At 38.6% G+C, this 16,660-nt stretch overlaps 2 protein-coding genes and 3 non-coding genes across 5 annotated transcripts; 4 read left to right on the forward strand and 1 right to left on the reverse strand.

Moving 5' to 3' along the window:
- Positions 1 to 257: 257 nt before the first annotated feature.
- On the forward strand, positions 258 to 16,617 carry LOC117983677 (probable phytanoyl-CoA dioxygenase). Its single transcript, XM_034970293.2, has 8 exons — positions 258 to 264; positions 672 to 797; positions 1,768 to 1,879; positions 2,620 to 2,775; positions 12,166 to 12,312; positions 14,626 to 14,763; positions 15,449 to 15,586; positions 16,350 to 16,617. Exons 2-8 carry the CDS (start codon positions 673 to 675, stop codon positions 16,407 to 16,409), a joined length of 876 nt encoding a protein of 291 aa, XP_034826184.1. The 5' UTR covers positions 258 to 264; position 672; the 3' UTR covers positions 16,410 to 16,617.
- On the forward strand, positions 6,663 to 11,018 carry LOC138402583 (uncharacterized). The gene is made up of 4 exons (XM_069499718.1): positions 6,663 to 6,879; positions 7,096 to 8,209; positions 10,022 to 10,155; positions 10,888 to 11,018. Exons 1-4 carry the CDS (start codon positions 6,663 to 6,665, stop codon positions 11,016 to 11,018), a joined length of 1,596 nt encoding a protein of 531 aa, XP_069355819.1.
- Positions 12,902 to 13,020, forward strand: LOC117984144 (5S ribosomal RNA). Its single transcript, XR_004673784.1, has one exon. It is a non-coding gene; the product is annotated as a 5S ribosomal RNA (ribosomal RNA).
- On the reverse strand, positions 13,231 to 13,349 carry LOC117984145 (5S ribosomal RNA). Its single transcript, XR_004673785.1, has one exon. It is a non-coding gene; the product is annotated as a 5S ribosomal RNA (ribosomal RNA).
- Positions 13,601 to 13,793, forward strand: LOC117984135 (U2 spliceosomal RNA). The gene has a single exon (XR_004673776.1). It is a non-coding gene; the product is annotated as a U2 spliceosomal RNA (small nuclear RNA).
- Positions 16,618 to 16,660: the final 43 nt, after the last annotated feature.

Below are 16,660 nucleotides of genomic sequence, written 5' to 3' on the forward strand. Positions count from 1 at the left end.
CGGCACGGCTGGAGAGAATATTTTGAAGCGCAGCGAAGCGACGCGCAGTGCAGTGACGCTAGTGCGACATACCCAGCGGCGCGGCACGGCGCTTCGCGCTCGTACGCGAACGGGTATAAAAGTGACGCGCAAGTGACGCGAGGTGCCGCGTACTGAAGTTGTAGTGCGGTAGGCACCGTCGAGCGGCCTGAGGTGACGCGTTCTGCAGTCGGACTGAAGCGCCGCGCCGCGCCGCTCAGGTGCGTACGAACCTTTAGAAGAAAGGTAGGTATTACTCATGTCTTAGTTTATTCCATTAGAAAAAATGTTCACTGAATAGAGTCCTCAAGGTCTGTGACATGGCTTGTGATTTAATTACTTAGTTTAGTTTTCTACGTAGGATACTAAATACCTACTTACTATATTTATGTAAGTAACTAATTTCTAGAAGTTTTCATGCTTTATGTATTCTTAAAGGTTTGATTTTCAAGTAATTACCTACTTAACTATTTTAACGTACCTAACTATCATGAGTGATTTCCATTATTCCAGTGATATAGGTATTTAATTAGTAGAAATAACTTTTTATACTGATAATATTATGGCAATTCTAATTACTTAATTGATATTATACTTTACGCATCAATTATACATTTTTATGAAATGTATAATCATACAAATATACATTTCAGCATGCAGATGGGACGAGAAATACCTGACACATACACAATATCTGCAGCTGAACGCCAGTTCTATGAAGACAATGGTTACTTGGTGATTAAAGGACTTATTGACTTCACTTGTTTGTATGGATGCAAGTGAGTAAATAATAATCATCATCATCATCAACCGATAAACGTCCACTGCTGGACATAGGTCTCTTATAGAAACTTCCACACCCCACGGTCTTGCGCCGTCTGAATCCAGCGGCTCCCTGCGACTCGTCTGATGTCCGTCCACCTAGGAGATCGCGGGCATCAGTTAGTTAAAAATAAACAGTATATACTACTAGCTGATGCCCACGACTTTGTCCGCGTGGAATTAGGTTTTTAAAAATCCTGTGGGAACTCTTTGATTTTCCGGGATAAATAGTAGCCTATGTCACTCTCCAGTGGGTCTAACATGTGCCCCGCGAGAAAATTTTGTCTACGCATTATCTCGTGTTTTTTCATACAAATAAGATGAGTAAATGCGTAGACAACATTTTCTCGTGGTGCGCATGTTAGGCGTGCAGGTCTTTATAATATATAGGGCTAACAAGTGCGAGTCAGACTTGCGCACTGAGGGTTCCGTAATACAATCGTATTTTATCGACATTTTGCACGATAAATCAAAAACTATTATGCCTAAAAATAAATAAAAATCTGTTTTAGAATGTACAAGTAATGCCCTTTCATATGACACCCCACTTGGTGTAGTAATCTTACTCTGAAAGTTGAAAATAGCAATATTTGTTCATGACCACAATTTTTTTTGTGTGCTGTAACCACAAATTTACGTTTTTCAGATTTTTCCTCAAATGTCTGCTATAAGACTACCTATCTGCCAAATTTCATGATTCTAGGTCAACGGGAAGTACCCCGTAGTTTTCTTTACAGACAGACACACAACAAAGTGATCCTATAAGGATTCCGTTTTTCCTTTTGAGGTACGGAACTCTAAAAATCACGTCAATCCGTTGTGAAGTGATTGAAGGACAAACCAACAAACAGACACACATTCGCATTTATAATAAGGGTACTGATGTGATTAAATATTATTTTAATTACTTACTTATGTTTATTTCAGGCAAAGATTCATAAAGATATGCAACGGTGTGGTAGACAGAGGAGCCATGACGGTCATGAAGGAGCCAGCCCTCATTGCTAAGGGCGTCAAAGGGGAGGACTTAATAAATAAGGTAAACATCCATATATTATGCTTCATAGTAAACTAGTCAAAAGCATCAGATTGGGCCCATTTTTAGGGTTGCATAATATCTCCAGAGAAAATAACACTCTTCGCACTGCGCAGTACCAATGTGACGTTAAATAGTGAATTATATCTAATAATAATACCTATGTGACGTTTTGTCGGTCTCAACAACAGAGACAGTGCTCTACAAAACCACTATCTCTTTCTAAAGATTGATGTATATTATTTTCTGCTGCGTACTGTAGTTGAGTGGACTAATCACGTGAGTACAGTAACCAGCCGAAAGTAATGAACATCGGCCTTTAGAATGACATTTCGGCTTTGTAGAGCGTTGTCTCTGTCACTCATACCTATATTACGTTTTGTCGGTCACAACAACAACTTGCTCTACTAATTTGATATCTCCTTCTAAAGTTTGATGTGCATTACTTTCGGCCGAGTACAACTATATTTATAATGAAAATCACTGACAATAGCTTAAACACTAAAACAGACAGTTTTTTTTTATAAAGAATATTAGCCATATTAAATGACTAATATTCCCCTTTCCTCTCCAATTAAGCGTCAGGCTTGTGCTAGGAGTAGGTACGACAATAGTGCAACGGGCGGGATTTGAACCGTCGACCTTTCGGTTTTCAGTCCACTCCTATACCGGTTGAGCTATTGAGGCTCAAATTTTCCTATTAATACATTAGTGAACATTATACATTTATATATTTTAAACAGGTTTCAGACATTCACTTCGACGAGGTGTTTTCAATGTACACGGAGCACCCTCGCTTGCTGCACGTGGTGGCTCAGTTCATTGGCGAGCCCCTGCGCGTCAGCAACAGCATGCTCATCAACAAGCCGCCCGGCAGCGTGCGACATCCTCCTCACCAGGTACTTTACCCGCCTCACCAGGTAACATTACCCGTCCCACCAGGTTACAGTACCCGCCTCACCAGGTTACAGTACCCGTGCCACCAGGTAACTGTAATATGAAAAGTACAGACACAGTTTGACAGTTTTAAATTTAATTAAGAGCTGTCAAACCTCGTGACCTGAGCTGCCAGTCCCGAGCCTATAGTTTAAATTTGTAGCGTTCACTAACATTTAGTAGTCTTTAAGTGGGCTCAGTTCGGTGCTTTCTTCATACACACGTAGGAGAGTGCTATTATTATTATATTATATTATATATTATTAGTACATTGATATTGGGGCCAATTCTCTGGTACACAATTTCTAAACTAAACTAAATTAACAGATCTAAATGTAGTGCTGTCCTTTTCCGCAAGCAACATTATGAAAGGGATAGCAATAGATTTAGACGTGCCATTTTAGTTTAGTTTAGAGATTGTGTACAATGGAATTAGCCACATTGTATGTTTAAAACTAAGTATTATATCGGTTTGGCTTGCCATTATCTAGGTTTATTGATAAACATTGAAAAAAAATATTGATTTTAAAGTTACGAGTCTCAAAAGATTCCTATTTTAACACTAAATTTACGACAACTTTGGGCATAAATAGAATATTCTAAAACAATTTAACGTTAGACATAGTTTATTTATTCACGAGTTGAAATATCTTTATTTTGCAAACATACATTTAGTATAATTTCCCTAAACCCTTGATTTCAGTGAAAATCATCGTGCCTCTCACCTTTCACATACAATGTCAAGTAAAAAGCAAACAGGTTAGGTCGAGCGTAGGTACTGCGTCACCTTAAATGTTGAATTCAATGTTCCGTCCTTTTTTAGTAATACCAAAAAGAAAAATATGCAAATACTTTATATTTAGCTTAGAGGAAGACAACATAATCGGCGTTATTGTTTTTTTGAGTCAATGACATCATAATTTAATTCTCATCATAACACTCGAGATTTAGATAACCTTGTGGTATTATTATGATAGGTTATCTTAATTACTTAGTATTAGCTAAATTACTACCTATTTGCTGTTAGTTTAAATTGCAATTTTGTGAAAAATACAAAATTGCAAAACTAACAGCGTAAAGGCAAACTATCAGTATCACTTATTATTATAAATGCGAAAGTGTGTTTGTTTGTTTGTTGTTGTCCTTCAATCACGTCGCAACGGTGCAACGAATTGACGTGATTTTTTGCATGGGTATAGATAAGGACCTGGAGAGTTACATATGCTACTTTTTAACCCGGAAAATCAAATAGTTCCCAAGGGATTTTTAAAAACCTAATTCCACGCGGACGAATTCCCAGGCATCAGCTAGTACTTAATAATTTTCCTGCATGTTTAACAGTGAGAGGGTGAGCGGTGCATATCGCATGCTGCAATAGGCTAGTTGACACTTTTTTAAAGTAGGTCTTAAATGGTTAATATTTGTCCTATTAGATCAAAAAAATTAACACTATATTTTTTTGCGCCCTAAAATCCGTAAAACTTTAATTTCAAAATATATTTTTCTTAGACAGGTGAAAACACTGTCGGCCATTTTTGGCCGATAGATTATCTGTGCTCTGACGTCTGCATTTGTAAACAACAGCATAACCTACCAAAGTTTAATAAACATGACTTCTATACTAGTTTACATGAAAAATATAGTAATTATCGTTATTGTATCATCCGAGAATGTAAAAACGCATCGATAAAGACCACAGGAAAGTTGTGGATTAGAGTGCCCAGTGAAATAAATATACGTGTTCAGGATAGCCGCGGTTATCCGGCCGCGATGAGAAGGTCGCGCGTCGGCAACGGCTCGCGTGTTACGCGACCGCGTACAACTAGCGGGCCACACACTTTCATACACGCGATTTAAAGTGACCATGTCAGACGACTGTGTAACTAATAATTGTTCTCTTTACCAATAAATTACTTATAACGTGGAATACAGTGCATTATTATTTTGGACGCCGAGATATCCCTCAACAATACGTGCAGGGCACTTGGCTCCACTATATGGTCCTTCATCACCAAAATGAATCAACGACGTTTGTGAAGAGAACAATACCTGGACGCAGAAGTTATTCGCCACGTACATCATTCCCGCGACTCCTGGATTTTTTGTGGCTTTCGGAGTGAATAGTGCTGAGTTATATTTTAGAACACCAGCATTAATTCTCGGCCATACATCTCATACAACAGGATAGTGGATTAATAATTATAATAATTATTGTGTACTGGTCTTAAGACGTCGACAATCCAGTTTGAAAACGCAATATTGGTCAAGAATTCATCAACAAGACAGTGAAGATATTAATTGTGTTGTGCTCAGATTTGGTTCTCCGGTGTGAACATTGCTGAGTCATTGTTGGACATAGCTGACATACTTGGACTTCAAACAAAGCCAACCAAAAAGGAATTGTCAAGAGGATAGCACAGAAACGTGAGATCGTTCCATTATTATCCTTCTTATTCATCCTTATCGTCCTTCATTGCCATTAGTTACATTTACTTATACCATTTTTTAATAATAAGTAAAAGAATTCATATCATCAATTGCGTAAATAGTTAAACATTTTTCGTATAATCGTATCATTAGAATCATAAATTAGTGATTCATCTTCATATTTCAAGTATATCACGCATAATAATTCATTAAAGTTCACAACAAGTCATCATTTTACATCATATAATAAAATTTATAAAGACTGTTGTATTTTATTTTCAGTGAATTTATTTTTATAAAGTGGGTAATTTGAAAACCATACGTGCCTATAGTAGCAAAAATCAACGCCTTACATAATTTTATAGCAATTTTCAGTAAATTAAGTTTCACTTTTGTAAAAAATTTACAAAAGTGACTAGAATATTATTGCTATTGTACTTCTGACAGGCGTCGAATTTTTTTCATACTTTGGTTAGGTAGGTTCAACGCCTTACATAATTTGATAGCAATTTTAAATTTCAACGTTTTACAAAATTTTCGTAAGTGAGAAAAAATAACATTGCCATCATAATTCTGACAGGCGTCGAATTTTTTCATACTCTGATTAGAATTTTTTTTCAAATTCAAAATGAGTGAACAAAAACAATTAAAACAGTTAATTAAAAAGCGAGCTATTATTAAAGGGAAGCTTACAAACTTCAGTACTTATTTAAAATCTCTTAAAAAAGATGAGGAAACAGATCCTATCCAAATTCAAATCGAACTTCAATTGCGGTTAGAAAAGTTAGAAGCTTTATACGATGAATTTGATAGTTTTCAGAACGAGATAGAGGAGATATCTGAAGCGATCGAGGATGAATGCAAAGAGCGTCAAACATTTGAGACGCTATACTATTCGCTCGTGTCTTCCGGTCGAGCTTTGATCGCGAGCCATCGTAAACTATCGATGCCGTCCCATGACTCCGTGGTTGCGACAGACGCCGAGGATTCTTCAGATATAAACAAACGTAAGGTTGTTAAGCTACCTAAAATAGATCTGCCACATTTTAATGGCGACTATCATCACTGGCTCGGTTTCAGGGATACATTCAATTCGTTAATTCATTCTGACGAAAGTATTGACCCGATTAGTAAATTTCATTATCTGCGCGCTTCACTTAAAGGAAATGCTGCGTCAACTATATCAGGATTGGATTTTTGTGCAGACAATTATCAATCAGCATGGAAAATCTTATGCGATCGATATGATAATAAGCGACTTCTTGAAAATCATCATTTGAATTCGCTTTTAAAGATAGATTCTCTACAAAAAGAGTCAAGTGCAGACTTGCGTAATTTAGTAGATGCAATAAATAAAAATCTGAGAGCTTTAGCCAATTTAGGTCATTCAGTTCAACATTGGGACATTTTAATTATTCACATTATGTCTTGTAAATTAGACAGTGTTACCAACAGAGAATGGGAAACTCATAGGAACAAATTAAAGGATTCTCCAACCTTAGATATTTTTTTAAAATTTATTTCCAATACAGCTAATGTTTTGGAGACTCTTGACACTACTAAACAGGATACCAATAAACAGGATAATACTAAACACATTGTGGTGAATCATAAACCTAAAAGTCTTCTTGCTTCTACGAGTAAAACTAAATCAAATTCGTGTCCACTATGCAATCAAGAGCATTGTCTATATAAGTGCGAATCTTTCAGACTCCTACCAGTAGAAAGTCGAATTCAGAAAGCTCTAGAATTAAAAGTTTGCATGAAATGCCTTCGATTTGGCCATTCAAAAAATAAATGTAGATTTTCTAATTGCAAATACTGTTCAAAAAAGCATAGCACATTATTACATTCAGAATCCATTACTCCTCCTGCTGTCACTGAAAACGTAGCCTTATCAGCCAATAATCAATCACATGACTCCTCGTTTACAACTTCAACTGTTTTACTTTCCACAGCCTTGGTTAAGGTACTTGATAGCAACGGGCAGTCGCATGCTGCCAGAATCTTGCTAGACAATGGGAGTACTACCAATTTTGTAACGAAGGACTTTTGCAGAAAGCTGAATCTCAATACGGTTTCAGCCAAATATAAAGTAACTGGTATAAATAATCAAGCTCTGTGTGGTACAGAGTCTTGTTCAGTTACATTCGAGTCTTATATTGGTTGTTTTAGGACAGGTATTGATTGTATTGTTCTGCCAATCATTACCACTCCACAACCATCGACAAACATTAAATTGCAAGATTTACAAATACCCTCAGGAATTTGCTTAGCAGATCCTTCATTCCATATTCCATCCACTATAGATATTTTAGTAGGAGCTGATATATTTTGGAGTGTGATCGGCACCAATCGCATCTGTCTAGGTAAAAATAAACCTACTCTTTTTGAAACACAGTTAGGATGGATTGTCTCTGGTACAGTGCGAACAAATAGTAAGAACGATAACATATGCATGCTAAGCAGTAACTTAGATTTTGATCTGTCACGCTTCTGGGAGTTAGATTCCATATCTTCTAAGCATAATTTAACCCCAGAAGAACGAGCGTGTGAGGAACATTTCATGAAGACCACTAAACGCAAACCTGATGGACGTTTTATTGTCTCATTGCCTCTGAAGGAATCACCTGAAGTTTTAGGAGATTCGTATCAAATGGCTAAGAGCAGATTTCTATCTTTGGAACGCAAGTTGGCGAGAGATTCCAACATGAGACAACTTTATGTGGAATTCATGAAAGAATATCTGACCCTCGATCACATGACAGAACAAAAAACTCTTAACAATAAAGCTTGTTATTTACCTCATCATGGTGTTTTAAAAGAATCCCGCACAACCACAAAGCTCCGCGTCGTTTACGATGCGTCCGCAGCTACCAAGTCTGGAAAGTCGCTAAACGACATTCTAAGAGTTGGGCCAACAGTACAAGACGATTTACTGTCTATACTGCTGCATTTTAGACAACATAAGTACGTCGTTACTGCGGATGTAGAGAAGATGTACCGCCAAACGGAAATATTCGAACATCAACGCGCACTTCAACAAATTTTGTGGAGATTCGATCCCTCTCATCCTCTTAAAAGCTACCAGCTTAATACTGTTACTTATGGCACAGCTTCAGCGCCTTATTTAGCCACAAGATGTCTTCTTCAATTAAGTCATGAGGCAAAGGATCCAAATGTTAAACGTGCGATTCGTCATGATTTTTACGTTGATGACTTTCTGTCTGGTCATACAACTATAGAAGACACTGTATCTTTATGTCGTGGAGTAATGAGCGCTTTGTCATCCGCTCAATTGAATCTGCGTAAGTGGTACTCTAACCATCAAGATATTCTGCAAGCAATCTCTGGTGAGGCAAAGATATCGGGATCAGTAGATCTCAGCAGTGACAACCTCTCTAAAACATTAGGGTTAAATTGGAAATGTTCGACGGATGCTTTATTGTTTTCCATTGACATTCCTTCAAATGTCACTGTTAATAAACGGCATATTTTATCAACAATTGCACAAGTTTTTGACCCGCTCGGTCTAGTTTCACCCTGTATTGTGGAAGCAAAAATCATAATGCAGCAATTGTGGATAAATAAGTGTGGTTGGGATGACTCAGTTCCTACACACATAAGACAGGCCTGGTTTGAATTTGCTAATTCATTACCACAATTAAATACAATACATATTCCCAGATGCGTTACCTCAAATTCACGCATTGATATGCAGCTTCATATATTTACAGACGCATCGGAGAAGGCTTACGGCGCATGCATTTATGTAAGATGTTTAGACAATGATGGTACAGTAACAACTCATTTGTTAGCATCCAAAAGTAAGGTAGCTCCAATAAAAACCATTTCTATTCCCCGATTGGAGCTTTCGAGTGCACTACTTGGAACGAGATTAGGCATAAAAGTATTAAATTCATTGACACTTCAATTTAGTAAGTGCATTTTGTGGTCTGACTCCACCATTGTCTTGGGCTGGCTGGGCTCTTCTCCAACTCACTTGAAGCCCTTCGTTCGGCATCGAGTGTCTGAAATACAGGAAAGTTTCGCAGATCATGAGTGGCGTTACGTTCCTTCCAAAGAAAACCCGGCAGATCTCGCTTCTCGAGGTTTAAAGGCTGACGCTCTTGGTAAATCGTCGTTGTGGTGGTCAGGACCGTCTTTTTTAAAGTCTGATCAAATTAATTGGCCAGAAAAACCTAAGCAGGAAATACAAGTTTCTGACTTGCCAGAAACTGTAGTCAAATGTTTTCATACTACTGATGAAACAAACTCTTTTTCTAAATTGATAAGTAATTGTTCGTTATTGTCAAAGGTACAACGCGTTACAGCACTCATTTTTAGATTTATCAACAACTGTCGCAATAGATCCAAAAGGGTCATTGGCAATATAACAACAACTGAGCTTGCTAGTGCCAATAATTTTCTCCTTAAAATTGCGCAGGAAGAATCTTTTGCTGAAGAACGACAGTTAATTGTATCAAACAAAAAATTGCCCCATAAGAATAGGCTTCTACCTTTATCACCATTTCTCGATGAATATGGACTCATTCGTGTAGGTGGTAGACTAGCAAATACCAACTACGACTATAATACAAAACACCCAGTTTTGTTAAGTAGCAAACATCCATTATGTAGGCTAATCTTTAAGGCCTTTCACATAAAGTATTTGCATGCAGGTCCTCAACTGCTTCTAGCAACAATTAGACACAATTATTGGCCATTAGGAGGCACAAATTTAGCAAAGTTTACTGTGCGCTCGTGTGTTAAATGTTGCAGACTCAAGGGTACAACAGTTCAACCCATCATGGGTCAATTGCCTGAACAGCGAGCACAATTAGAATTTCCTTTTCTCAGCACAGGTGTAGACTATGCCGGGCCAGTGATAATAGCTAATCATAAAGGCAGAGGATGTAAGCACATCAAATCGTACATTTGTGTATTTGTCTGTTTAGCAACCAAAGCCATACATCTCGAGCTGGTTTCAGACATGACTAAAGAAGGCTTTATCGCGGCTTTGAATAGATTTACAGCCCGCAAAGGAAAGCCAAAAACCATTTTTTCGGACAATGGGACTACATTTGTGGGCACATTCCACGAGCTTTCTAACGTCCTTAGCCAGCTTTCACCGGCAGACACGATCGAAGAGGGTATTCATTTTTCTTTTATTCCTGCGTATAGTCCACATTTTGGGGGTATTTGGGAAAGCGCGGTGAAGTCTGTTAAACACCATCTAAGACGAGTTCTCGGTTTAACTTATTTGGACTATGAAGAAATGAACACCTTGTTGATACAGATAGAAGCAATTTTAAACTCCCGTCCAATTACTCCATTATCCGACGATCCTTCTGATCTTTACCCACTCACTCCAGCACACTTTCTAATTGGGCGATCTCTGCTTTTTGCATCACAAACTCAAATCTCATGCAGCAGAATTTCATCCCTGGCGAGGTTTCATCGCATCGAGTTGTTAAAGCAACACTTCTGGGGCCGGTTTTCAAATGAATATATTACATTGCTGCAGCAAAAGACCAAGTGGTTGCAGTCACAAAGACACCTTAAAGAAGGAGATCTTGTTGTCATAAAAGAAAAGACAAGCCCCCCGTTAATGTGGCTACTAGGAAGAATTGTCCACGTGCTGCCAGGCGGAGACGGTGTTGCGAGGGTCGCCGATATAAAAACTAAAAAGGGGATCATTCGACGAGCGTTCAACAACATTTGCCCCTTGCCAACCAGTCTTGAAGATACTTCAACGCCGGGAGTATGTTCAGGATAGCCGCGGTTATCCGGCCGCGATGAGAAGGTCGCGCGTCGGCAACGGCTCGCGTGTTACGCGACCGCGTACAACTAGCGGGCCACACACTTTCATACACGCGATTTAAAGTGACCATGTCAGACGACTGTGTAACTAATAATTGTTCTCTTTACCAATAAATTACTTATAACGTGGAATACAGTGCATTATTATTTTGGACGCCGAGATATCCCTCAACAATACGTGCAGGGCACTTGGCTCCACTATAATACAAATAACACGCGAAGACTTGCTTAAAGGGATCCTATATCCCTAACGACTGCAACCCAAATTTATTTTTGCAAAGATCACTTTGTTGTAAGTCTTACTTAATAACCTATTCAATTTATATAGAGAAAACGATAATTTTTTACGTTTACTATGAGTTTTTAGAAATATATAAAAACTAGCTTATGCTCGTGACTTCGCCCGCGTGAACTTCATAAATTTCAAACCCCCATTTAACCCACTCAGGGGTGGAATTTCAAAAAATCCTTTCCTAGTGGATACCTTCTCTTTACCTACAAAGAACACACCCACCAAATTTCATGTATCTAGAACCAGCTGTTTAGATGTTTAGGCTGTGCATTGATATATAAGTTAGTCAGGAGGACTTGAAATTTTATATATATGGATACTACGTTAGTCAATAGGGATGACATTTGTTTGTTTACATATTTAATGACGTCACATCATGGCTGACAGCGTTTTCTGAGTTTCAAATAAAAATAAAAACTGTATTTTTTTAAACTGGATTTATATATCCATCCTGCGTTTTTAATAATTGTTATTGATATATTTCGTTGTCTTAAGCAAAATACTATAATAAATAATCATTTATTGGACGAATTAGATATGAGTCAAGTAGCCTATTGTACCATACTTTTTAGGGTTCCGTGCGCGGAGGGTGCTCAATTAAACTTTTACAAGTACTTTTAAAAAGTAGTCTATGTCCTTCTTTGGGATGTAAGCTAACTCTGTACCAAATTTCATCAAATCGGTTAAACTGTTGGGCCGTGAAAAGCTAACAGACAGACAGACAGATTCGCATTTATAATATTAGTATGGATTAAGCTGGTGGTTCCGTTTACTTCGCTTAAATGTTCACGCCGGATTTTGAAAATTCCAGGATCTCTACTATTTCCCGTTCCGTCCCGCGGAGAAAATCATCGCGGCTTGGACTGCTATAGATGACGTCACGATAGAAAATGGCTGTCTCTACGTCATACCCAAGTCGCACAAGCGGAACATCCTGTATCCTCACGGAAACTTACCTGTAAGTTGAATTTTATACGCATTTGTAGAAAAAATGTTCCATTTTAGCGAGATGGACCATTCCACATATAATATGTAAAAAATTACAAAATACTTTATGATAATTGAGTATTTGACTCCAATTTTTTTATAACTTTATTATAAACTAGGATCAAAATAATGACGTAAACTGAAAACACTAATTAAATCGATCAAATAACAAAAAAGTTTTAAGCATGTAAATATTTCTGATTAGACAGAGATAGCGATATACACCTTACTAATGCCATAGTAGCTTCGTGCGGTTTCATACAAATTTTCGTTTTGCGAGAAAGGGATAGAAGACCCGACCCGCCCACTCCAAAATTAAAATGCCTGTAACTTTGTAAATCTTTGTTGGATTTTAATATTTTTTTCAGCGTACGTCATTATTGTTGTCCTAGTTTATAATAGAGTAATAATATTTATCAAATTCAAAAGTAGGAAAATACCCAATTTGACTGCCAATCCGCACTTGGCCAGCGTTCGTTAATTCGTATCGTTGCTTCGTTTGCGCCGCGATGGGCGCTAACATCGAACTCATGCTAAACAACTTTTTCACATCTACTGTCGCCAACGTCCATACCATGTTGAATACACCGGTTCTCGTCCGATCACCGAAGTTAAGCAACATCGGGCGCGGTCAGTACTTGGATGGGTGACCGCCTGGGAACACCGCGTGATGTTGGCTTTTTGCATGTTTCAAGATTAATTGTATTTTTTTCAACATTTTTGCATTATAAAAAAAAACTAAGTACAGTATAAATAGTTTGAAGTTATTCGTTTAGACGCTACGATGCCACAGACAGATACACACGTCAAACGTATAACACCCCTAGATCTTTTATAATTCAAAAAAAATCTTGAAAAAATACAATAAAATCGTGAAACTTACACAAAAAGCCAACATCACGCGGTGTTCCCAGGCGGTCACCCATCCAAGTACTGACCGCGCCCGATGTTGCTTAACTTCGGTGATCGGACGAGAACCGGTGTATTCAACATGGTATGGACGTTGGCGACAGTAGATGTGAAAAAGTTGTTTAGCATGAGTTCGATGTTAGCTCCGACGCGGCCGCAAATGTGACAACGATACGAATTAATAAACTACGTTGTAGAGAACTCGTTCTCGTCGAACGCGGAACGAGCCAAACACGACGAAGTGTGCGTGACATCCGCTAGATGTCGCTGCCCCGATGCTTTGCAGTTCAGAGTCGCGCTGGGGAGGTCGCCTCGCGCGGAAGGAGGCGGTTGCGCGGCGCAGCGTCTGTATCGCTTCTCGGCCTTTTGGCTAAGATCAAAGTGTAGTATCTGTTCTTTTCAGCTTAATATCTGAAAGTTCCCGCACTGCGGGACCAGTATATTAAACTGATTTTTGTAAGTCGACGGGATGTTCGGGGCTCGCTCCACTCCCGTCACGGGTCGGCCCGGCATTGCAGTGCCGCCGGGATCGGCCCACATATTAAACTTGATATTATTTAATATTTATAGGATAAATAATAAGGTTCCTAAATCCTAACTTCCTATTACCAATGGAACGTTTCGGGTGCGAAACCTTGACTTGAAAGTTGAAATTGTATCAAATAATATCTTTGTATTTTTGTTTCTATTTTCTAACTAATGTCCCTCTTCTCTTAGGAATATAGGAATATTATGATATACAATCACATATTAAAAACAAAAAACCGGCTAAGTGCGAGTCAGGCTCGCGCACCGAGGGTTCCGTACTACAGTCGTATTTTTTCGACATTTAACACGATAAATCATAAATTATGATGCATAAAAATCTGTTTTAGAATGCAAAAGTGAAGCCCTTTCTTATGATACCCCACTTGATATAGTTATCTTACTTTGAAAATTGAAAATACTAATTATTAGTTCATGACCAGCCCCCCAATTGTGTAAGAATAACCATTTCATGGCTATCGCAATCGTCAAGAATTCTGCCCTTTGATTGGCTGTGAAAAAATGTAAACAGCGAATCAACCAATCAAAGGGCAGATATTCTTGACGATTGCGATAGCCATGAAACGGTTATTCTTACACAATTGGGGGGCAGAATTTAATTTTTTTGTGCGATGTATACCACAAGTTCACGGTTTCCAGATTTTTCCCCTTCTGTCAGCTATAAGACCTACCTACCTGCCAAATTTCATGATTCTAGGTCAACGGGAGGTATCCTGTAGATTTCTTGACAGACAGACAGACAACAAAGTGATCAGTTTTTCCTTTTGAGGTTCGGAACCCTAAAAACCGAAGCGGGAAGGCTTCACCGTAGACACGTCTGCTTGTGCAGGACTCCAACAAGCTGTATCACGGCATCCTGGAGCCCTCGGTGTCCGAAGAGCCCAGGGCGCAGCTGGAGATGAGTCCAGGAGACACGGTGTTCTTCCACCCGCTGCTGGTACACGGCTCCGGCCCCAACACTACCAGGGTAAGCTCAGCAGTCACCCTCCAGCCAATAACTATTGCCGTGGTGATCGAGATGGCAGCCAGTCTGAAAATGCAGTTTCGAGAAAACAGCTCTTAATCTTTTTTTTACTTCTTAAGGCAGTGGTCCGAGCGTCGGCGAGAAAACGACTAACTATCGGCGATTTTCTCTCTCAAGAAACACACCATAAATGTACATTCCGTGTAAACGAAAGAGATGCGTATATCAAAAGTTGCTCTCGGACAGTTCACACTGCCGGCGACGACTCGCTTTACTAGTTTTGTCGCTGACGAGCTTTCAAGAATAAACTCTCTCAGCGATGCGCGCTCGCTTGAGCACGTGTAACGCGCGCGCAAGTTTGCACAGGACTGAGCGACCGCGGGCGAATGGCACAAGTAATCGCTCGTCGCACTTGCACACTCGCTTATAGCCCGGCGACAAAACTATCGAAACTACACACTCGCCTCCCGCTGATCGCCAACTCGTTTAAGTTTCTAGTTCTACTCGTTTCTCGTTCATCGTTGGCGGTCGGACCACTGCCTTATCCTGTTTTTTTTTTTAATCTTTGTCATAGTATTAATGAAGCAATAAAGATGTTTTAAATTAAATCAAATTAAATAATATAGTACCCGATTTGAATAATTAATGACTTTGACTTTGACTTGTTAATATTTGGTCGGCGTGGCAGGGTTACCGCAAGTCCGTGACGGCGCACTACGCGCACGAGGGCTGCCACTACATCGACGTGCAGGGCTCCGTGCAGCAGGGGCTCGCCGAAGAGATAGAAGCCGAGGCCAAGAGGAGAGGCTTTCCGATCAAATTTGCGGTGAGACATGCACGCACACACACACAACACATATACTGCGCACAAAATGACTCCTCACGCGCCATTTTAACTCTATGGGTCAACTGTTATGTCAATAGTGCGAGTTCACCTTAGAGTATTTAAACTAATAGAGAGAAAGTACCTACGGTTTTACCGTGTATTTTTAGGCACAGAAAATATAATATATAATATATTTATTTATTGATCAAACATAGGTACACTTAAACATACTTACTTACGAGAACTAATACATAAAATACATAATAACAAAACCAATTTGTTAAGTAGGTAGGTATACAGAAAAATCGACTGTCCCTAAGCTAGGTATACACCTGTGTTTTAGGCGACAGCAAAATGGCGGCGCTTGTTCATAGTATCAGCTAATCAGCTGTCATAACAAAAGATTAGTTATTTATTTACAAGAAAAACAAGTACCTACTTACGCTGGCACAGCAAATGGCGGATTGTGCCAAAAGTAGAAAGAAAAGTTATTTTTTACTTTGTTGTAATGATTTTAGAAGTCGGTTTTTTAAATTATTTTTTGTAGGGTAAAAACGGATCGCCGTGTTTTTGCAAAGTGTAAGCGTTATAACGCTGTCTCATTTTAACAGCAGATTTCAGCAGCATTTGTCAGATTTATGCCAGTGATATATCACTGGCATAAATCTGTCTCGTTTTAACTGAAACTTAAGTCTGAGCAAAGTCAAAGTGCGCTCTATAGATCTCAGCCTAATATAAAATGGATTTTTTCTGTGTTTCACAGGACGTGTGGCGATACAAAAGCAAGTCGATCGAAAGTAAGGCTCTGCAATCCAAACTATAAACTAACTTGGTTATATACCTTAGTCATTATGTGATATATAAATGGTGGAAATTATTTGTTTTACTAATTTTTTGTTATATTTTTACACACTTGTTAGTAATAATAATATTTCCAATTATTAGTGACTATTTTATTGTTTTAAGTGCAATATTGGGTGAATTGTTTACAGGTATTTTTTATATTTTTAATAAATATTTTTAACCAACGATATTTTTTTTTAGATAGTTTCGAAAAATAATATCAGCCCCGCT

Source organism: Maniola hyperantus, chromosome 7 (genome assembly GCF_902806685.2).
Source record: "Maniola hyperantus chromosome 7, iAphHyp1.2, whole genome shotgun sequence".
NCBI lineage: Eukaryota > Metazoa > Arthropoda > Insecta > Lepidoptera > Nymphalidae > Maniola > Maniola hyperantus.